Raw genomic sequence first — 23,185 nt, 5'->3', positions numbered from 1 at the left:
TTAGAATCATTGTAAATAAAGTAATCAAAATTCAATGTAACTCACGTTTAGTCCCGTTTCTATATCCAGTCAATGTCAGTCCATGAACAAGTCTAATGTCTAGGTCAGATTCGTAGTCAAGTCTGCAATTTAAACGTACTTTTTCTCCGTACTATAATATTAAGGATATTTTAAGTAATTGTATGATTTTTAGGTAGTTAGATAGTCCACCAATCTAGTTCATAAGTTCCAAAAGAAATTTAGTTTAAGTGCACGTATAATTCTAGGCTTTCACTCCTGATAAAATGGATGAAACACAATTAGGATTTTTCAAGGAATTCATGTTTCGATAAGCACGCATTAATACCTGCTAAGTAATAATTCACCAAATAGCTAACATAACAACTAATTCACCGTAGAATAATAAATTTCACTGCTTTTCTCTGTACATCTACTGCATTTACAACATGACATGCACTTTTCTCTATCATAATTGTTATGTTTTCTGTTCTTCATCCCGACTCACCGGTGTCACCGTGTGGAATCTGTCATTCCGTCATACCCGAGGTCATACCTGCTTATCGTGCGAGGGGTTCAGCGACCGATCACATAGAGAGGCCAAAATAGTAGAGGCGCGCTGGCGTACGTTCGCCAACAACCCTTATTGACCAAGAATTTCCTAAGGTTTTGGCAATTCCGGGTAGCATAATTCTACATACATCTTCTATCTGATCCCAACACTAAGGCCATCTTCAGTATCTCACAATTGACTTCAGTCTGATGCTGAAAAACGTCCCCCGGGTACCATCAAAACGCATATCTGCAAAGTCACAATCATTTTTACAAATATTAAATACTAGTACATCACGGAAAGTATGAACACTCGGGCAACATGTCCTGCCCATCGTACCCTTCCGGCTTTAGCTACCTTCTGGATACTGGGTTCGCCGTAGAGTTGGGCGAGCTCATGGTTCATTCTTCGCCGCCACACACCGTCTTCTTGCACACCGCCAAAGATGGTCCTAAGCACCCGTCTCTCGAATACTCCGAGTGCTTGCAAGTCCTCCTCGAGCATTGTCCATGTTTCATGTCCGTAGAGGACTACCGGTCTTATTAACGTCTTGTACATGACACATTTGGTGCGGTGGCGAATCTTTTCGACCGCAGTTTCTTCTGGAGCCCGTAGTAGGCCCGACTTCCACAGATGATGCGCCTTCGTATTTCACGACTAACGTTGTTGTCAGCCGTTAGCAAGGATCCGAGGTAGACGAATTCCTCGACCACCTCGAAGGTATCCCCGTCTATCGTAACACTGCTTCCCAGGCGGGCCCTGTCGCGCTCGGTTCCGCCCACAAGCATGTACTTTGTCTTTGACGCATTCACCACCAGTCCAACTTTTGTTGCTTCACGTTTCAGGCGGGTGTACAGTTCTGCCACCTTTGCAAATGTTCGGCCGACAATGTCCATGTCATCCGCGAAGCAAATAAATTGACTGGATCTGTTGAAAATCGTACCCCGGCTGTTACACCCGGCTCTCCGCATGACACCTTCTAGCGCAATGTTGAACAACAGGCACGAAAGTCCATCACCTTGTCTTAGTCCCCGGCGCGATTCGAACGAACTGGAGTGTTCGCCCGAAATCTTCACACAGTTTTGCACACCATCCACCGTTGCTTTGATCAGTCTGGTAAGCTTCCCAGGGAAGCTGTTCTCGTCCATAATTTTCCATAGCTCTACGCGGTCTATACTGTCGTATGCCGCCTTGAAATCAACGAACAGATGGTGCGTTGGGACCTGGTATTCACGGCATTTTGAAGGATTTGCCGTACAGTAAAGATCTGGTCCGTTGTCGAGCGGCCGTCAACGAAGCCGGCTTGATAACTTCCCACAAACTCGTTCACTAATGGTGACAGACGACGGAAGATGATCTGGGATATCACTTTGTAGGCGGCATTAAGGATGGTGATCGCTCGAAAGTTCTCACACTCCAGTTTGTCGCCTTTCTTGTAGATGGGGCATATAACCCCTTCCTTCCACTCCTCCGGTAGCTGTTCGGTTTCCCAGATTCTGACTATCAGTTTGTGCAGGCAAGTGGCCAGCTTTTCCGGGCCCATCTTGATGAGCTCAGCTCCGATACCATCCTTACCAGCGGCTTTGTTGGTCTTTAGCTGTTGAATGGCATCCTTAACTTCCCTCAAGGTGGGGCTGGTTGGCTTCCATCGTCCGCTGAACTGACGTAGTCATCTCCTCCGCTGCCTTGACTTTCACTGCCTGTACTCTCAGCGCCATTCAGATGTTCCTCGTAGTGCTGCTTCCACCTTTGTGCGTTGACATAACCTCAGGGGTTCCGCAAGGTTCCATACTGGGTCCGGTGTTATGGAACGTCATGTACGACGGTGTCTTGAGGTTGAAGTTCCCGGTGGGCGTGGTAATCGTCGGCTTCACTGACGATATTACGCTGGAGGTCTACGGCGAATCGATCGAAGAGGTGGAGTTGACTGCAGCCCACTCGATCGCAATTGTGGAGGAGTGGATGAGTTCCAGGAAGTTAGAACTGGCTCACCACAAGACTGAGGTGGTTGTTGTTAACAACCGAAAGTCGGAGCAGCAAGCGGTGATAAGGGCAGGCAACTGCACGATCACCTCTGAACGCTAAATCAAACTCTTGGGGGTAATAATCGACGATAAGCTCACCTTTGGTAGCCACTTCAATTACGCCTGCAAGCGTGCCTCCACTGCTATAGTGGCATTGTCCCGGATGATGTCCAATAGCTCTGCGGTTTATGCCAGCAAGCGCAAGCTTCTGGCTAGCGTTGCTCTGTCCATACTGAGGTATGGGGGGCCAGCTTGGGGCACGGCCCTGCGTATTAACTGCTACAGAACGAAGTTAGAAAGTACGTATAGGCTCATGTGCCTAAGAGTTGCGAGCGCGTACCGTACCGTGTCGCACGATGCACTCTGCGTCATCACCGGTATGATGCCTATTGACATCGTTATCGGTGAAGACATAGAGTGCTTTGAAATGCGCGGCACGAGAGGCATCCGCAGGACTGTCAGGTTGGCCTCAATGGTCAAATGGCAGCGTGCGTGGGACAGTTCCACTAAGGGTAGATGGACACATAGGTTGATACCGGAGATAGGTACGTAGGTCAAGAGGTGCATGGGGAAATCACTTTCCACCTGACCCACGTCCTTACAGGCCATGGTGGCTTCAGACAGTATCTACACCGGTTCGGACACTCGGCCTCGCCCGAGTGTCCGGTGTGCGCAGGTTTAGAGGAAACGGCGGAACACGTGTTGTTCCTGTGCCCGCGTTTTCGCACAATGCGTGACCACATGCTTGCCACATGTGGTCTGGACACTACCCGACTAGAAGGTCATATCAAAATTATATAACACTATGTTATTATGTTATACTAAATTTTTATAACAAAATATGTTAGAAACATGGTGCAGGATGTTGTTAAAATATCTAAATTTCTATCAAAAACTGCACTACTGGAGACAAAAAACTATCAAATTATGTTACAATCTATATACATAAAAATGAATTTCTGTCTGTCTGAACCTTATAGACTCCGAAACTACTGAACCGATCATCGTGAAAATTTGTATGCAGGGTTTTTTAGGGCCGGGGAAGGTTCTTAAGATGGTTCGAGACCCCTCCATCTTTTAGAAAGGGGGGCTCCCATACAAATGAAACAGAAATTTCTGCATAACTCGAGAACTTAGCAGAGAATAAATCAATTTTAGGCGAAACGAAGTTCGTCGGGTCTGCTAGTTTTATCATAAAAATAACATATTCTGTTAGAAATTTATAACCGAATTAGATACAAAATATATTGTTTCTGTGCAGTTGGAATTTTTACAGGTCGTGATAGGTCTCCAGATTGTGATCAACAATCATAATTTTTTTAGTTTTTGTCTGAACAAGAATATTTTTCGAGAACATGAAATTAACAACATAACAAATAAGGCAACCTTCTCAAATTATATCAGCGTTGTGATACCTATGGCTGGGAGACTTTGCTACATCTATTTTAATTGCCTACTATTGGGCAATTCGATGTTAAGCATTTTTCAAATCATATTATGATATAATCCTGTTACAACATTTGAAAGATAATGGCTACTGACAACAAAATTGTATCAAAATGAGTTATAAATATCACAATATGTTAAAATTGTGTTCAATTTTTGTTATGCTCTTCTAGTCGGGTACCCCGGACAACCTAGTTCGGAGGATGTGTAAAGATGAAGTTGGCTGGAACGCCGTTTTATCGGCTATCGTCCAAATCGTCTCGGAGCTACACGGAAGGTGGCGCGTGGACTCGAGGAATGGCTAGTTCAGAAGCAAATAAGAGGTGGTCCAAGGGTTCGGAGTCGGCTTCATGAGTCATACCGGTGCCCTGTGGTCGAACTCGATCCTTTTATCGAACAAGTGGCCGCGCGAAAAACAACATGGTATCGTCGCTTTCGCGGCGTCGGTCAACCGGGCGGGTTCCGAGCCCTAGGACGGAAAGGGGTCCTCGTCAAGGCTGGGGCAGGCGTAGGCACCGCGTCGGCAAGTCCCTCTGTGTGCTGGCGAATAGGCCCTATCGCAAAAAGGTCAATTTGGGGTGCACGCGGCATCATCATTCTTGATACCAGTCGTGCAGAGGGAAGCAGGCGCGAAGTCGACCCTGCCCACCTTCCGAGGACATAGGGCGTGGTAAGGCCACCTGGAAAGCCGGCAATGCGCTGGCACGATACCATGGTGTTCTTCTAAAAAAGCGAGTCACGATGTTCGATGCTGCAAGGACACGCAGCTAACCTCGAGGGTGCGTTATGCACTGGCCCCCCTTTGAAGCATTACTTTCTGGTTGTACCGAAGGGACGATGGGCTTGGCGGCAATGGAAACGGTTTAGCTGGTCGGGGATGCAGTCCTGCCTCCCTCATTGGAGGTGGCCCCTAACCCAGCACTTCCTGGTCAACCCAGGATGTCTGTTGAGCAGATTCCCCCTCCATTGTTTAGGAAGAAAAAAAAAGACCAGGTGTCCGCCGTACTCGTGGAGGACCAACGCGCACTGGGAGTTCTCGAAAGGAAAGTGCTGCGTACCATCTATGGTGGGGTGCAGATGGCGGACGGTACGTGGAGGAGGCGACTGAACCACGAGTTGCATCAGCTGTTGAGAGAACCATCCATCGTTCACACCGCGAAAATCTGACGACTGCCAGAATGTCGGACAGTAATCCGGTGAAAATGGTTCTCGACAACGATCCGACGAGAACAAGAAGGCGAGGTGCACATCGGGCAAGGTGGATCGATCAGGTGGAGGACGACTGCAGACTGCGTGGTTGGCGACGTGCAGCCATGGACCGAGCTGAATGGAGAAGACTTTTATGTATAAATGAATGTAATAAATAAATAAAACAATGTTAGAGAAAGGATGGATAGGTGAAAGATGATCCTCAACATAAACATAGGAAAAAAATTCTCCCAGGGGCCCGAAAAATGCTTGCTTTGATCTCTTTGAAACGAAAAGTCGAAACCCTGACCATTGCTATGTTAGAGTAATTGCAACACCTTAACTACCAGCACATATGGCATGAATAATGTGACCAGCAAGCGTCCAGCGAAACGCGGAACGCCTATCTGTGTTACGTCACTGGCTTGGAAATTCACATAAAAGAAGTGCAACACGCATAGATTTTGGACCAAAAAATATTTAAAAATATTTGTGAGACCGTATAAATTAATATGACTTGGGAAAATGAAGTTCAAGCATAATTTTTCATAACGACGTATGTAACAATTATGAGGATTCGAGAAATCCTTTGCAGAAAGTTGGCAAAACTTTTTCTAAAACTGTTTTAAAACTAAATCTTTTTTCAATACTTTTTTCCGCTGGCATGCATCATTACATGACACGTCACAGCAAAGCTCAGTTCATTCAAATTCACTGTGAAAAATGATAAAATTATACATCCACCGGTATGCTACACGTACGTCGGTGTACATTGGTCGGTTTTCCATAGTACATAGTTGACGCAACTGCAGTTTTGTTTTGTTTTGCTTTTTTTGTTACATAGGTCGCTCTTAGTTCCCATATGTTGAAGCGACGTATGTAACAGTGAGACTTCAAAAATAGAAATTTTTACATACGTCGATTCGCAAAAAGATTGAATTAAAGAATTTTCAGATCTGAAATCAGTAAAATCCATGTGTATTATATAAAGCCGCGTGTGATTGTCACGTTGTATTAAAAACCCCGTTTTGTTTACTTTTGTTACATACGTCGTTATGAAAAATTATGCTTGAGTTGAAAAATGAAGCGTCCTGCGAAACGCGGGACGTCTGGTCACATTAGGCATGAATCTAGCGTAATGCAACTAAAATAAGCTTGATATACTTTTTAAAAGAAGCAGTGATAAGTATCTCCCTACAAAACGATGTATTTTCGCTGAATTATTGATTAATTTACGTGATGAGCCAACGTTACATCCAGGGTTAATATTACCTCCCGCTACCCTATCAAATTTACTACGATAGTGCGCACAACAACAGTTCACATGATGATTTGTATTGCTTAATTTGGAATTATAAGCATTAGGAGTTAATTTGCGAAATGTGATATTTTCCACTTAAAAATATGTGTACCTATAATCAAGTTGTTGGAACGAGAACTGCAGTATACAATGATAATTTTTCCATTAATGAACGAGAGCGCGAGACTATCGTAGGAATATCTGTGTGTAAAGTAAAGGTCAAGCATCAGGATTGATTCAATGCCACACGAAGATGAGCGGATAGCGGAACAAAGCAAAACATTCTTCGTTTAGATGAAAAGCACTGGTTTGCGCCGGTATCTCAGAATGAAGAAAACAAAACTCCGTTGAGGTGTGTTGGCATCTTACCTTTTTTGGCGTTCCTCCCACCACAAAGTTGTACCGAAAGGCTATCAATTCGCTTCAAATGTGATTTTTTCGTAGATTTTCAAATATGTACCTACCATTTGTAATAAAAAATCGGGTTCATCTAATGCTAGCTTTAGTTATTCTATTTGAATATTAAAGTAGACTTGTATCTATTAAACATTTATAAATACCATACGGCAAATCATGGACTTCGATCCAATGATAAAAATCTACGGTAGGTATTATGGGTACATGTTTTATAATCATAGAATATAACCGAGATTTTTTAATTCGAATACATTATTGCATTATAATATAGGTATTCGACATATTTATTCAAGAAAGTCTTTCAACAACCCAAAGCTGGCAACACCGATGCTAAGCCGTAATTACCATTTATCGTGGGAAAATGTTGGGATCGTGAGAAAGTTTGAGAAGGAAGAAAAAGAATGTGAAATAATTCTTTTTTTACCATTGACGAAGACCGCATTGATGATGGCGCTCGTCTTTAGATAGCTTTGAAGAAGTTACAAATGATTCCGGTTTTGTATCATTGTGACAAGCGGCGCTTACGATTATTCTAATCTTATCTAATCGGTAAAATGGTTAAATAAAGTATAACGGTCAGTATGAATCAGTACGCATAATCCATAATGGATGTGTCTTTTCTTTCTTACAGATTCTACTTCATTGAACTGAACACGTACAACGCATAAGCCGGCTGCACTATGGCGATGTCGAAAGGATTTCGTGTGCTGGAGAAATCCAAACCTCCTTCACCACATAGCGTACTGCTGGAACATAGGAACAAATCGGAAACGTTACTGTTCGAATCGCAGGCGGTAGCGGTGCTCTGTAAGTATTTAAGCTCTTCGAAAATAGCTTACTAGAAGTGATAGATATATAAAGGTTATTAGATGTTTATCAATTAATAAGGTCAAAAAGAAAATGGGTATATCTGCAGTATTTTTAAAACACATAATTTTTTTCTCTCTTCCATCACCAATAGCTGCCCAGGAAACGGAAATCGTTCGCAAACAGTACACCAAAGTGTTGGACGCATACGGATGCCTAGGCGTATTGCAGCTGAATGCTGGCGATAGCTCTCTACTCTATCTGGTGATGGTCACCGGATGCTTCTCAGTCGGGAAAATTTTAGACAATGAAATATTCCGCATCACTCAAACGCAGTTCGTCTCGCTGCAGTACCAGCCGACGAACGAGGACCGAATCTCCGAAATCCGTAAGGTGCTAAACTCTGGCACGTTTTACTTTTCGTTCGCAAATCCAGCGCCCAGCAATAGTGTGCAGTTGGCAAGTGGTGGCTTTAACTTCGACATCACACTTTCGGCGCAAAGACGAAGAAGGACCACCAAGACAGATAATCGGTTCTTCTGGAATCGCATGTTGTTCATTCATATGTTGCGGTTTGGAGTGGAGTGCAATTTTTGGCTGCTCAAAGCGATGTGTGGATCGGTGGAAATTAGAACAGTTTATGCCGGAAGTAAACAAGCCAGAGCGGCCATTATATCCAGATTAAGCTGTGAACGTGCTGGAACACGTTTTAACGTAAGGGGAACAAACGACGAAGGCTGTGTGGCCAACTTCGTGGAAACCGAGCAGTGTATTTACCTCGACAACGAGGTATCGTCGTACATTCAGTCTAGGGGAAGTGTTCCTTTATTTTGGGAGCAGCCAGGCGTGCAGGTGGGTTCCCACAAAGTTAAATTATCGCGAGGCTTTGAAGCTTCGCGATGTGCATTTGATCGGCATATGACAACGATGAAATCACGGTACGGCAAACAAGCAATAATCAATCTTCTCGGGACAAGCCTGATAGGTAGCAAGGAAGGAGAAGCCATGTTAAGCAACGAATTTCAGCGGCACCATAGGGAATCCGATCACACGGATGTGCCCCATATTGTTTTTGACTACCATCAAGAATGCAGGGGAGGTAACACGAGCGCCTTGTCGAAGCTGAAGGCCAAGATTGATGCAATGTGCTCGGATTATGGTTTGTTCCATGCCATTGGCGATAGTGTGTTTCGAGAACAGAAAGGAACAATTCGAACTAATTGCTTAGATTGTCTGGATCGTACAAATTGCGTCCAGACTTATATTGGGTTAGAGATTTTGAACGAGCAAATCACACAGATGTCTGCGTTATCGGATAAGAAGCAGCAGATTGCATCGCGGTTTGAGGAAATTTTCCGACAGATGTGGATCAACAATGGCAACGAAGTAAGCAAAATTTATGCCGGAACCGGTGCCATACAAGGTGGTTCGAAGTTGATGGACGGAGCGCGATCCGCTGCCAGAACGATTCAAAACAACTTGTTAGACAGTTCGAAGCAGGAAGCTATCGATGTTTTGCTCGTCGGCTCAACGCTTAGCTCAGAATTGGCCGATCGGGCAAGGATATTGCTTCCATCGAATATGCTGCATGGTAAGTATTTTATGTGACTTTCCACTAAATAGTCATGTGACGATGCGATTTTACAGCGCCGACGCCTGTGCTCCGAGAGATGTGTCGCCGTTACGAGGAATTTGTCAACCCGCTGGATTTGCGAATTGCATGTGGCACGTACAACGTCAACGGCGGGAAACACTTCCGCAGTGTAGCATATAAAGATGTGTCCCTTGCTGATTGGCTGCTCGATTGCCATCGACTGGCTCGGTCCAAATGTAACTATAGCCTGGCTAGATTATCAAATCGAAGTGTAATGCTATTGTGTTAATGTTTGCAGCATTGGTTGATGTTAGTCATCCTGAGGAGAGTAAGGAACCACCAATCGACGTATTCGCAATTGGATTTCAAGAAATTGTCGATCTGAATGCATCGAATATTGTTGCGGCAAGGTAAGTCCTCAAACTAATAGAAGCTCTGCAATACAACCAAGCATAATTTTCTAATGATGTGCTTCTAACTTGTAGCTCGGATAACGCAAAAGCGTGGGCAGAAGAGTTGCAGAAAGTCATTAGTCGCGATGAAGAGTATGTCCTGTTGACCTATCAGCAGCTTGTTGGCGTTTGCTTGTACATCTACATTCGGCCCAAGCATGCTCAGCATATTCGCGATGTGGCGATTGATTGCGTTAAGACGGGTCTGGGAGGTGCAACGGGAAACAAGGGAGCGGCTGCAATTCGGTTCGTAATCCACGGAACGTCAATTTGTTTCGTTTGCGCTCATTTTGCCGCTGGCCAATCGCAAGTCGCCGAACGTAATGCGGACTATGCTGAAATCACCAGAAAAATCGCATTCCCGATGGGACGGTCGTTGAAGTCACACGATTACATTTTCTGGTGCGGAGATTTTAACTATCGGATTGATATGGAAAAAGATGAGCTGAAGGATACGCTGAAGCAGGGTGATATTGGTGCAGTGTTGCAGTACGATCAATTACGAATCCAGCAGAACACGGGAAGCGTATTCAATGATTTCTTGGAAGGTGAAATTTCGTTCCCTCCAACGTATAAATATGATCTGTTCAGTGATGATTATGATACTAGTGAAAAATGTCGAGCGCCGGCTTGGACGGATCGAGTGTTGTGGCGTCGTCGTAAGCAGAGTCCAGATGCGGATAAGCATCCGAACTGGAATCCCGGCATTTTAGTGCACTACGGTCGAGCAGAACTGAAGCAAAGTGATCACAGGCCTGTTATTGCCATTATTGATATCGACATTTGCAAGATTGATCAGCAACGAAGATCACAAGTTTTCAACGATGTCATCAGAGATTTGGGACCGCCAGATGGAACTATTTTGATCCAAGCTACAAACGTATCCGGTAATACAGATTCTGGTGATGAAGATGAGGGCAGTATTTACGATGAGAATTTAATGAGCGCATTGATCCAGGAATTGACGCAGATCGGTGAAGTAACTCTGGTCCGATTCGTAGGTGACACCATGTGGGTTACGTTCCGCGATGGTCAATCGGCTTTGACAGCTGCTCAGAAGCAGTTTGTGCAAGTGTGTGGAGTAAATCTCGCCATCAAACTGAAAACCGAAAACTGGATCCAACGAGTAGAAAAGGAGATTCTTCTTTGCACACCAAACACAGTTACTTTCTGCGATAGTCAAATAGGCGACTACAACAGCCTTGGCATTCCGGAGGTTCCCTCGCGTCCAAAAAGTCCTCCAAATCTACAGCAAGCGCCTCTCAGACCCGCTCCTCCTAACAGGCCCCCATTGCCCAAATCTCCGCAAGCGTCTCCGAAGCATCAACCCCACCATCACCATCCAAAAGCAGGGGTCATCAGCTTGGGCGCTGAAGTGCTAATGGCGTCCAAGTTGCACCAAAAACCAGCCGTTCCTCCCGCGCCTCTGGTGCCAACTTCAGCTACAACGAAAACAACTCCTCCCGTTGAAGAATATGCCAGTTCTAGTCCGATACTTGGCTCGCCAGCGCACGGGTCGTCGCTGGGCAATACCCCTTCCCAGGACACTGGGGCAATTTACGAAGAGATAAATGACGATATTGTAAGTATCTAGATTAGTTGTCACAGAAACTACTACCTACTAAGACTTCTTGAAATTGGTCTTTAGTTACTGATATTCTACAAAGCTTCCTGAACTTCGAGGACTCACTTGAAAATTCATCAGTATTTATTTCTGTACTATTGAATTCAGATACAAAAAAAACTTTTCAAAATATCCTTTGGCCGGTCTGAATAAAAAGTAGTACCGTGACCTATCAGAACCTGGCTATCATGGACATCACATTATTTGGTGAAATGTTCAAACATAATATGTTTGATATAAGAGACACAAAACGATAGTCCGACAGCTAGGCACATGTTGAGGGGTTAACAATCACATCCTCACGTAACACTAACATTGTGTAAGAATATACTTTAATGCTTAAACTAATACTATGTTAAAATATGTATAATACATACACTAAGACGGTTAACGCTTGAACTGTTAGGTTTTAGGTTTCGCGAGAAGTTAATTTTTGTATTCATGAAATCAATTCTTATTTGTACACATTGTCGCTTTTTTCAGTAAATTTGACTCACAGGTGACCATACTAAGGATCTGTGTCGTTTCCTCACTGAAACTCAAATTAAACTTAAAAGTGGCAGTTTGAAAATTATCAAATAACCCTGCTCACATAGCAAGATTACTTTTGACAGATGATTGAATATTTCTTGCTAGATGACTTATTGGAATTGTTGGGTCGCATCAGCCATTCTTATGACCGGGTTATTTTTTTAATTTCCAAGCTGTCACTTTTAAGATAAATTAAATTTAATTCGGAAAATTAGACAGATCGTAATACAAGTAGTGGTTTGTTCCATGAAGCAGGGTTCGGATTTCTCACTCACTCACGCGACAACAGATCGCTCCACCATCCATTTTATCCGGATAAATTCCAGTGCGATAAACTCCGGCACAAGCGATGGTGCGAAAAATTGTTATCCCTCTTCTCATGTTTCGCGAAAATCAAATGATGCTCACTTTGCTTCTCCGAACTGATTGCATACAACGATGCGCCACGATAAGTAGTAGGTTCAAGACAGCAGTTTTTCTATTCGCTTTCAATCGGTTCGTGTGGTGGCGTGGTTATAGTGGGCACTCTACACATTTTAAAATTGTTTTGGGTTCGAATCTCGTTGCGGACCTACATTTTTGTGAATATGCTTTTAAAACTTATCTGGAAAAATGGCGAGCTGGAGAATTTGGAGGCTGATTAAATTATCCGACAAGCCGGCGCTTGCGAGTTTATCGCCCGTCTTTCTATCCGGATAAAATATTGTGTGAGAACACTTGCTCAAAGGAGAATATGGAAAAATTGCACTCCGCTGTTTGGATCAATCCTGGGTTTTTATTCATATGAGTGAGAATTCCGAAGCCTGCATGAAAGCAAGTACTTCAAAGATTTTAAACTTATCCCTTGTACCAAACACTGCGGGGAAAGTGCGTAATGTCACGCAAATTTTTCCTTTCCTCCAGGGTTTATTTCCTTCTTTGTTATTATTGTAATTTCAGTGGTGATTAGGCTGATATAAATAAGAAAACGCCTGATTAATCTACCTATCGGTAGTTTAGGGTCATTTGGCCGAATGCCATTTGGCCGAAACCGTCATTTGGTCGAATGCCGTTTGGCCGAATAGTTAAAATTTGTTTCCATATTAAGGGAAGAAGAAAGAATGAAGGAGGAAGAAAGGAGAAGCAAGGAAAAAGAAATAAAAAGAAAGAAGGAAGGAAGAGTGAACAAGGAAGAAGGAAGAAGAGCGAAGAAAGAAGGAAAAAGAAATAAGGAAGCAGGAAGAAGGAAGAAGAAATAAGAAAGAAGGGAGAAGAAAGAAGAAGGAAGAAGCAAGAAGGAAGAAGGAAGAAAAAAGAAGAAAGATGGAAGAAGGAAGAAAAAAGAAGGAAGAAGGAAAAAGGAAGAAGGAAGAAAGAAGGAGGAAGAAGAAAGAAGGGGGAACGAAATCAATTTTAATCTAATTAGAACATAAAAGCGACTAAATCAATTCTATCGTTACACTCGTTAACAAAGCCGATATACTTCACAAACAAGCGGAGAATTTCAACTCAGGCAGCTCTTCCAATTCCTGGCAAAACAGGTCTCGTGAGGTCCTCGAACGACAGTCGCCTCCAACCATTTGTGTAGCCGGCTAGCTTCTGCTGTAGGACCGTCCAGGCCGGGTCGACACAAGTACAGCTACAGAACTTGTGCTGGAGCGTTTCAGGTACCTGTATGTCACAGTGTTGACAGTTCTCGCCCACCACCCGTTGCATCACGTGCAAAAGCTTCCGATGTTCGATTTTCCCATTCACCAGCAGGTAAAGTTGAGATCGCTGCGATGAGGAAAGCTCTTTCAACTCAATATTTCGCCACGCGCGTGGCCAGTCAAGCACTGGACTGTTTCGTTCCACCTTTGGGAGTTCATTTTGCTGGACGAAGTGCCAGTGGATCAGATCGGTGGAGGGGTTTTGTTGGATGTGGTGGGGAATTTGGGATACATTTGATACACGTAAAAAAATAACCTTATATGTTATGGCAAAAAACCATTCGAAAATACTTATACTCTTCATTATGCCACCTAATGAATGATCCCATATCAAAAAGCTAATAACATTCATAAGTTAATGAAAAGTATAAGTTTTCGAATGTATGTGACTAATGCGATGTATAAGTTTTTTCTTATACATGTCATTAAGCGCCTGCTTTGGCAAAAAAGTATTAGAAATATTAATAATAAACAACATTAAATTTTTTTACGTGTAGGATTGATTTTAGATCAGGATTGTCTATAGAAATTTCGGGGCGAGGAATTGCGTGGAATAGAAGGAATTTATAATAAGGAATGGAGTCGATCTCTATCAAGTGTCTGTCGGTGGCCAGGCTACGACTTTTGCATGCCAAAACATGTAAATTTAAGCCGCCGTTCTCCTGTTTGCGTATCAGCTGCATAATCGGAACGCGCGCAGGCATTCCTCTCCACAGCAACGTCCCCATCATTGCTGTTATTTTCGCTATGTGGACACCAAGCGGAGGCAGTACAGACGGAAGATACCACAGTCTCGATGTGCCAAGCGCGTTCAGCATAATCACCCTCTGGTGAAGAGTCAGCGTGCATAAGGACTGCAGCCACATTTTCTGTGAAAACTTGCCCGCCAGTGCATCCCAGTTGAGTGTAGTCAGTTAGTAGTTTTTCGCAAATTCAATTTTGCGTCGGCGGCAAGCCCAAAGCGACGAAATATTTCATTCATCGCTTCTACACTGGTGGAAAAAAGTATAAAGACAAGCTCGGTTTCCATACAAAATGGCCATGTTGAGAAGTCAATATCTCGATTCTTAGCGATTCGATTGGGCTGATTTTTTGCCAGCAGGCCTAAAATTACTTGATTTTTTTTCAATGAAAGTAACATTTATGCATATATTCTACTTATATTGGTAGCTTGCAGGAAATAATTATAAAGACAGGTCTGTTGTATGGAGCCCCATATAAAAAAGTGGTGTCTTTATAATTATTTCCAGATTCGGAGGTCAAAATCATTAGAGATGTATACAATTCACTCAAAGATCGAAAGTTCAAGTGGAAAACAGGTGCCTAGTAAAATTTTAGCCAAATCGAATCGCTACGAATCGAGATTTCGATTCTCAAACATGATGAAAATGTATGAAAAACATGTTTGTCTTTCTTTATACTTATTTCCGGCGGTATATTGCCACGATGACGTCACAACCATGCTGATATCGTCGATGTAGGTAACTAGCAAATCATCCCCACACACTTGCTCAAGCCTACACACCAGTGGGTGGCGATAGAGCACGAACATATGCATGGACAACGGGTCGCCTTGCCGCACCGACCGTGTGATCTCAAACGATCGAGAGAGGTGCCCATTGATAAGCAGCCGGGATGTGGACCGACTGGCTATGTTCGAGAGAAGAGAGATGAGTGTTCCTCGTTGAACCCGAGCAACCGAGTGCCGCGCACGATCGAAGGCGTTCTCCAAATCGAAGCTGATGAGTGAAGCGCGACGGTGATGGCGGAGACTGGCGATCCGATCTTTCAAAGCGAGAGTGGCCTGGCAAATGTTTCGCTCTGCATTTGAGCATTTCTGTCCGTTGCTTAGAATGCGGTGGACCTGCATAATTCGTTCCATCCTGTTTTTCAGGATGCGGAAGAGTAATTTATCATCGGTATTGAGCAGCGATATGGGCCGGTACGATCGGGCTGTGTTGTCGCCTCCCTGCTTCTTCACAAACACTAAGACGCCCGTCACGAAAGGCATGAGGAGATCGGTATTTCGTCCGGCAAAAGCCGTGAACCTTTTCGAATGACGGCTTCACCGGGAAACTCGAATAGTCAATACGAAAAGTATTTGCTCGCCTCATCGCGGATCACAAAAAAGCGCGACGCGACACGGACGGAATCGAACTTGAACCACTGAAATCGATCACTTGACTTTCCAAGAGCGCAATCGGAAACACGTCTGCACGTCTCAGAAGCTGAGCGGTGGATGCATTCATACAAAAACGCACACACAAACATCTTCTCAATTCGTTGAACAGAAAAAAAAGAGTTGATTGATTTATAACACTGTAAGTCCAATTTTTGTATGAAAAGCTCATCTTTGGGGCGAACATATAGACTTTACGTACACTTAATGTTCGAGACGTTTTTATGAATTCTAAAGAAAACCATCAAGCTCGAACTGAAATCGATCTAGAGGGCGACGACTACTAAACGATTGTCATTTAGAACGAAAAATAAACAACCCGAGCAGGGTTTGCAGAAATCGCTCTCAATAGATAACGAACAACGATAAAAGAGAGGCAAAAACTGTTCCGAATCATAACAAGCCATGATAACAAATTTATCAAACTTGTAATACAAGTGCGAAAAAACAGAATCGGAAAGGCAGCCCCCACAGAAAAATAATTATTCTCGCTATGTTTTAGCTCCCTTCGTGTGGCCTCCCGAATCAGTTATCTATAATGACAGCCTGCGAAAAGTCTCTCGCAGTATGCTACATATCGTTTATGTATACAGATATGATAAGTCAGAGACTTGTTCTTTCTCTTTAGGATTCAATCCCAGAACCCGAGCAAGATCGAGCATGCTCGACTAGTCTTCTTTCTTTTTGCCTTTCTCGTACAACAAAGTTGTACCAGAAGGCTATAATTTCTCTCCAAAAGCCAAATTTTGTTTGGAGGCTCGGAGACCCATAGTGTTATATACTAGCCTTGGGCTAAAAACCTCTTTAATAAAGATTTTAATAATAATAATAGTGTTATATACCAATCGACTCAGCTCGAAAAACTGAGCAAATGTCCGTCTGTGCGTGTGTGTGTATGTGTGTAGCCCCGGGATTTTTTTTTGTAAAACACGTTCATATAGAAGGACTTGACCAATTCGAGTGCAACTAGTTTCATTCGACGGAGAAACTTTCCTAGTTGGACACAATTGTTTTTGTTTGCTAATAACTCATGCGGTTTGAATAAAATTTCTATTTTCCTTTTAACAAATACGCTGTTTACATGTACATTTTAAACCATAAATCAATCCATTACTCTCATAGTAATTGAGTAATTCTTAACAGCGTGATATAATCGCATCAAAGCTTAACCGCCAAAATGTAGGCAATTTACGTTACATTTACCATACTAATTTGAATTTAACACATTGAGTCGAGAAAGGCATAATCACCACTGGAGGATAAAATATGGGTTTTTCTCTTTTCTATATATTGTGCCTTGCAACAAAATGACAACTTTCGTGATCATTTTTCAAGGCTCTCATAGATGTGAAAAATTTCTCCGCGTGCATCCAAGCATTCACCGCCGGAATGCACCCCGTGGCGACCAATTTTTAAAAAATATCGAAGTAGCTTTTTTTAGGTATGTTTTTCTTAGGCGCGTATTTTTTGTTGCGACTAAAAATGAGCGGAAACGTAGATTTTTTTATGAGCGGTACAGTATAAAAATGAGTTTGCATTTCCTTTGAAGCAATAACTCAGGAACGGATGAACCGATTTTCAAGATTCCCTAACCAACCGATCCGTCTTGGGATCAGCTATGTTAATATATACAAAGAGCTTGCAAATTGCTTGCTTTTCTTTATTCCTTTAGCAAAAACGTCCATTATAGTTTCCGACGAGTTTAGAAACCCAGCTTTGCCCGGGTGTTGGAAATGTCACAATAAACTATTTGCAGCACCGCACTCTAGATCAATTTCCATGCGTTTGTTTTGTTTTTCTCAATAGCTGACCCAAAATAGTATTTTAATGATTTTTAACACTTCCCCGTTAAATTCACCAAATCATGAGAAATGTGGAGTAAATCATGAAATACTAAAATAAGGATTCGTACTACTATGCAGGACAACGTCTGCTGGGCCAACTAGGCTCAACTTTGATAGATGTGTCATTAGTATTGATAGACTAATGATAGCCCCAGCCATTCTTATAATAGGGTGATTTTTTAATTTCCTTTCTAGTTAAATTTATTTCAATTCGGGAAATGAGACAGAGCCTTATAGCCTATTCAGATTACGGCATTTATTATAATAATTATCGTGTTAAATATGAGACATAAATTGGCATCAAGTTACTCTTTATCATGATGTTTTTTTTATCATGAATGGCATAATCTGAATTGGCGCTTTGATGTTGCATGAAGAAGCAGAAGCAGAAAGATGATAATCGAAAAAATCTCCACGGGAAACCATACGAAGAAGTTTTTAAAACTATTCCTAAAAATCATAGAAGCAATTTAATTAAAAACGGTAAGCAGTACGGGGTTGGACTTTTCTTCTACTGTATAATAAACACAATATTACTATTCAAAATTTTATTTTGTGATATTACACTTAATACGCAGTATAAGAAAAGTCCAACCCCGTACTGCTTACCGTTTTTAATTAAATTGCTTCTATGATTTTTGGGAAGAGTTTTAAAAACTTCTTCGTATGGTTCCCCGTGGAGATTTTTTCGATTATCATCTTTCTGTTTCTTCTTCTTCATGCAACATCAAAGCGCCAATAGGCTATTATCCTTTGATCAGTGTTAAAATTAATGTTAAATTAGAAAGAACATGTAAAAAACATATAGGGTATCTGTTCCCATATTAATAACAGCCCGTATATTAATCTCAACCGTCGATAAACCAAATAAAAAATCAATTTAATTACAATTTTTCACATCGTATGTACACAATAACGGATGGAACACATTCTTGAATGTTTGGAATATTATTCAAGATTTTGTTTATGTTATGTTCTAATTCACAAGAATCAAATTATTAAAAGATAAAATTATAAAGCACTTTTTTTTTCATTTTCCTACCTCTGAGCTGATGGTTTGATGCACTGCTCGATGGCTACTAGCAGATTCATCTGTTTTCACGCTGTTGTTTTCCACTCAATTTCAAGTCAACACAAATGTATTCTTTTAAAATTCACCTCACAACACATAAAGCACATCACATTTTCACTATAAATATAATTATACTTGAAAAACCAACGCGATTTCCTATAGTTTGATATAGGTTTATTTCGAACAACGTCTTAATTATCCTTGTCCGTATTCCAAACTGTTTACATGGCTTGCGAGTACTCAAGGGTTGCCGACCTGGATTTTTATTTCAAAAATGCTTGAATGAACTTTCACTGTGAAATTCAACTCTTATGTTTGTAAAAAAAAGGTATATCGAAAAAAAATATCTATTACAAACATAAAATTAAACTAATAAGTTGAAAAACTACAACAAAAACTGCAATTTTGTAATTATATTTCAACTCAAATACAAAACATTGACGAATACGGCATCACTGCAATCATATCGTTACGTATACACACAAGTAATAGTGTGCGTATTTTATGTTGGAAACAGTATTATTGATATAGGTACAAGCATAGGATTAACTGTTTTTGAATGTTATTGAAATAGGTACATGGCGGTGATGATGTTTTTTAGCTAAATACTTCTAGAATGTGATAATAATTTCATTTTTGAAGTTGCCAAATTGTTCTCAATTAAAAATTACGTGAGCTGAGCATAATTATTCTCATGTTTCTTGATTATTGGGTGAGAAATCAATGCATTTCATATGCGCATTGCCTTATTGTTATTGATATAGGAACAGATACCCTAATTTGATTGTGAAAAATGTACTTACGAATCAGTTTGTGTGCAGTTTATGGTGATGGGCATCTCTTTACAATATACTCAATCTAACATCCTTTCAGGCCATACCAGAGCCAAGAGGGCCACCGCCTCCTCCACCGCGCTGTGATGTATACGACCTGGACGTGATCAGCAACAATAAATCCAACAAGTCATCTCCTCCTGGGACCTCCGGTGGCAGCTCTGGTGCCAGCTCACCTCAATCGTCCGTTCCAGCGTGCGCATCCCAGGCACCACCCAAGACAAATCCTCCTCCGTTGCCAGTGCGGCGCGGGGTGCCACCTCCGATACCAAATCGAAGCGGCGGGGCACCTCCACTCCCTGCCCGACCCAATAATCCTTAAACAGCCGAGCAGAATATCCAAAGTTTATATTTAAAACAACAAGCAGTCAATAATCATCTAACTACAGATTAGAAGGAAAAGTTTTACCTATAACACTGTCAAAGGGTATAATCATCAATCACTACAACACGTTTAGAAATAGAAACTTCTAGACCACTGTTACTGCAAGTAGGGATGCTCATCCAGAGCTGATACTAAGCGAAATTTCTTAACTGTGCAATTACGTGTTGCATTCATCAATGGTAGTTTAGTATCAAAAAAGATATTTACTCAGCAAAACTTATCACATTCCACAGTCTATATTTGCATGTATATTTTGTTAAATGTTCAAACGTGAGTTAGCTGTAATTGTACTGTATAATTAAGTAGGGCAGCTTATCTTGTATATTTTGTGTATTTATTCAAATTTATTGGCAAGCTGAAATAAATGCTCATGCTTTAAGTTTATCAAACTGTTCAAACTCGAATCGATTCCTTAAACGAAAACCTATTGTGATTTATTGGAAATGTATGTAAATGTGAATAAATTATATCCAAATAGTAAGTGTTAACAACAGGTTAGTTATTATTACCGTGCAATTTTGAAACGAAACGCGTCACAGAAGAAGCATGACATTTTGTCCACTGATAAAGTTTATAAAAAGGGCCCAATTTCCGGTACAGGACTAAGGTCCGATAGATATATTATTATGCCAAAACTTCAACGTAGTGCTTTGTGCTATCTGCGGCAATACTTGTCACTTTTATATTATAAAAAAAAATGTTTTTATTTTATGGTAAATTCGACTTCCAAATGTGAATCCAAAGGAATTGTAAAAATGCTAAGAAGCACCTGATGGAAGGCATACATTTGTATATGTGTGTGTATACTTCTCTTCGTCGAACAAAAAAAATACATCAGGCAATAAAAAACTAACATTATTTTGACTATAATATCTGCAAATGGATAAAAAAAATCTAAATATTTTAAGATGTTTTCGCTCATATTCGTTCATTTTAGCACGGTAAAAATAAAAATCACAAATTATTGTTGTTCGATTGCTGTAACCATACCTAACAAAAAGCAACACAATACAATAGCTATTATCGCGATATGAATGATGTTTTATTAAAGTTCATGATCGCGAAAACAAATGGTAAAAGAAATACCTATCTAGTGAAATCATTACAATTAAATTATGCGCTCGTCGTGTCACCTTTAGGAGAAAAAAATTAAGTATTATATCATTCGTTATAGAAAACAGCATAAATAAAACAAAATATTCAAAACAGCATCTCCTCTTCTATTATTTCTTCGCATTCTTCAAACAATACCGTCGCTGTGCTGGTTTCCACAATTTCGCTACTATTCTCGTCAATCTCAACATCATCAGGCTGCTGGTCGACGATTCCGTGTTGCTGCTTCCGATGATCACGTAGAGCGAATTCCCTTGCATAATTGGCCCCGCAAATAGTACAGCAATGACTAAGTTTGTTGCTTGCCTGCAGGTGTATCTCCATGTGCTTCCGTACAGCGTATAGCGATCCAAATGGGCGATTGCATTCCGAGCAGGAGAATGGCTTGGTATGGCTTTTCTCGTGACCGTTCAGTTGGACTGCCGTCTTGAATGACTTTGAACAAAAGGAGCATTGATAACAGCGGTCGTTTGAGTGAATTTTCAGGTGGTGGTCGTAGGTGGATTGAGTTTTGAATCTGAAATGCAAACAAAAAAGCATAAAAAATCATTCTACTTGAGTAAAAGACGAGAACGAATAAATCATCTCTCTCGTGGAATTTGAATTTAAAAAATATTACATGCAATACAATGATGTTCAATATGAACGCATATTTGTCCCATGTTTGCTAGGATTTTCTATGTACATGGGACAGTCATGCGTATCACGACAGGATAGGTGAGTCCCAATAATAAGTAACAAATTACGAATTGATACATAGGTACTGATAATTATTATTTTGCATTATTCAGTTTAGTAAATTCCAAAAAAATCGGCTAGGGCCGGAAATTTTGTGCCTTTCCGGCCCATTATGTGTTCCATCCTTGTCAAGGGGAGTGCTAACCTGCTCTCCTTTCAAAAGACACAGCGAGTAAAATAAAACCCGCAAGTATAAATATATTCCAAAAAAATATTCGGTTCTAGCGATGCACAAACCAATCAACTTAAACTGACAGCATTCTATTTTTACCTGACATGCACGCTACTGGATGTATAGTGAATTGAGTGTAACATTCGACCAACCAGTTCTCAATAAATCTGGATTTAAATTTAAAAAAAACATAATAAGCATTCAACAGTCATCTCAACCATAATAATTTGATTCATACTTAATCGATTAATATGCCCCGCCTCTACTCACCTCTTTTTACAATGGGAACAGACGTATGGCCTCAAATCATCATGGGTGCGCTTATGAATCGCTAAACAGTTTGACACTCGGAACCGTTTCCCGCAAGTGTCGCACGCGTATGGTTTTTCGCCGGTATGGATCCGCTCATGTTTTACTTTCTCGTAAGGCCGTTTGAATCGTTTTCCACAGTATGTACACGGATAACCGATCTGGTTGGTAGAATGTACACTGCTAGTGGTATCATCTTCAGTCGCGGTGGTTCCATGAGCACTCAAATGAAGTTGCAAATGCTCGTCACTCTTGAAGCTCCGGTTGCATATATCACAAAGGAAATGCGTTTCATTTCTGGTTGTGCCTGTATTAGCTATCTTAACACCATGTATTCGCATATGCATTTTTAAGCTTCTCGAACTTCTTAATTTAGTGGAGCAAATGTTGCAATTGAATTCATTCGATTCGTCCTCCGCCGAAAGCTCTTCAGTGTCGACAATTTCTTCGAAGCCATAACTGCAAGTGACTTCATCCTCAACTACTTCCACTATTACATCTTCATTTTCATGAAACTCGCGAATGTGCTCTTCAACGCAGGAGAATGACATATCACAGTATTTGCAATTATATTCCAATGATTCCTTCCCATCATCCGTGTGCTTCGTAGAACTTGGTTGAAACTGTTCAATGTCGACATCGGTATCGTCAGCATGCTCCATCTGAGCTATTTTAAAGTTCTATAAATTAAAAATCTCATAAATAGTTATTGTTCGTGTATTTGCTAGAAGAAACCCATACGTTCAAAGCCATGGATCTATAGTTACCTCTATTTATTGTATATAGCAAAGTCCTCAATAACTTCAATCACACAATTTTCATATTTTGTAAATGTTTCGAGACAAATTATTTTAAAAAATGATTACGTTCATCATCGGAACCAACTTCACTCCATTATAATTGATAAAAATAAATATTT

General features: G+C 41.2%; 2 protein-coding genes and 1 non-coding gene across 4 annotated transcripts in view; 1 reads left to right on the top strand and 2 right to left on the bottom strand.

Moving 5' to 3' along the window:
* Positions 1-21,145, top strand: part of LOC134220959 (synaptojanin-1) — a 26,613-nt gene extending 5,468 nt beyond the window's left edge. The window contains exons 2-7 of the mRNA XM_062700119.1: positions 7,557-7,732; positions 7,887-9,323; positions 9,380-9,562; positions 9,625-9,736; positions 9,812-11,360; positions 19,590-21,145. Of these exons, the coding sequence (XP_062556103.1) occupies positions 7,606-7,732; positions 7,887-9,323; positions 9,380-9,562; positions 9,625-9,736; positions 9,812-11,360; positions 19,590-19,871 (3,690 nt within the window). The 5' untranslated portion in view covers positions 7,557-7,605 and the 3' untranslated portion in view covers positions 19,872-21,145. The remainder of the gene's footprint in view (positions 1-7,556; positions 7,733-7,886; positions 9,324-9,379; positions 9,563-9,624; positions 9,737-9,811; positions 11,361-19,589) is intronic.
* On the bottom strand, positions 21,134-23,185 carry LOC134220960 (gastrula zinc finger protein XlCGF8.2DB). 2 transcript variants are annotated; one of them, XM_062700120.1, is made up of 3 exons: positions 23,034-23,185; positions 22,228-22,946; positions 21,134-21,564 (listed from the first exon to the last, which is right to left on the bottom strand). In XM_062700120.1, the coding sequence occupies exons 2-3, from the start codon at positions 22,926-22,928 to the stop codon at positions 21,135-21,137; spliced, it is 1,131 nt and encodes a 376-aa protein (XP_062556104.1). In that variant the 5' UTR covers positions 22,929-22,946; positions 23,034-23,185; the 3' UTR covers position 21,134. The 2 variants fall into 2 exon arrangements, with proteins under 2 accessions (XP_062556104.1, XP_062556105.1); XM_062700121.1 differs by having other exon boundaries at positions 22,228-22,933; positions 23,034-23,170.
* LOC134228237 (U6atac minor spliceosomal RNA) lies at positions 21,852-21,952 on the bottom strand. The gene has a single exon (XR_009983898.1). It is a non-coding gene; the product is annotated as a U6atac minor spliceosomal RNA (small nuclear RNA).

Source organism: Armigeres subalbatus, chromosome 3, assembly GCF_024139115.2.
Source record: "Armigeres subalbatus isolate Guangzhou_Male chromosome 3, GZ_Asu_2, whole genome shotgun sequence".
Classification (NCBI taxonomy): domain Eukaryota; kingdom Metazoa; phylum Arthropoda; class Insecta; order Diptera; family Culicidae; genus Armigeres; species Armigeres subalbatus.
This window is presented reverse-complemented; position numbering and strand designations above follow the sequence as displayed.

What these genes read in the sequence shown, in the direction of transcription:
- LOC134220960 (XM_062700120.1), bottom strand. Translation starts at nt 22,928, where the DNA reads ATGGAGCATGCTGACGATACCGATGTCGACATTGAACAGTTTCAACCA. An exon ending in TGTTCCCATTGTAAAAAGAG is followed by an intron (nt 21,565 to 22,227) that starts GTGAGTAGAGGC and finishes TTTGCATTTCAG; the next exon opens with ATTCAAAACTCAATCCACCT.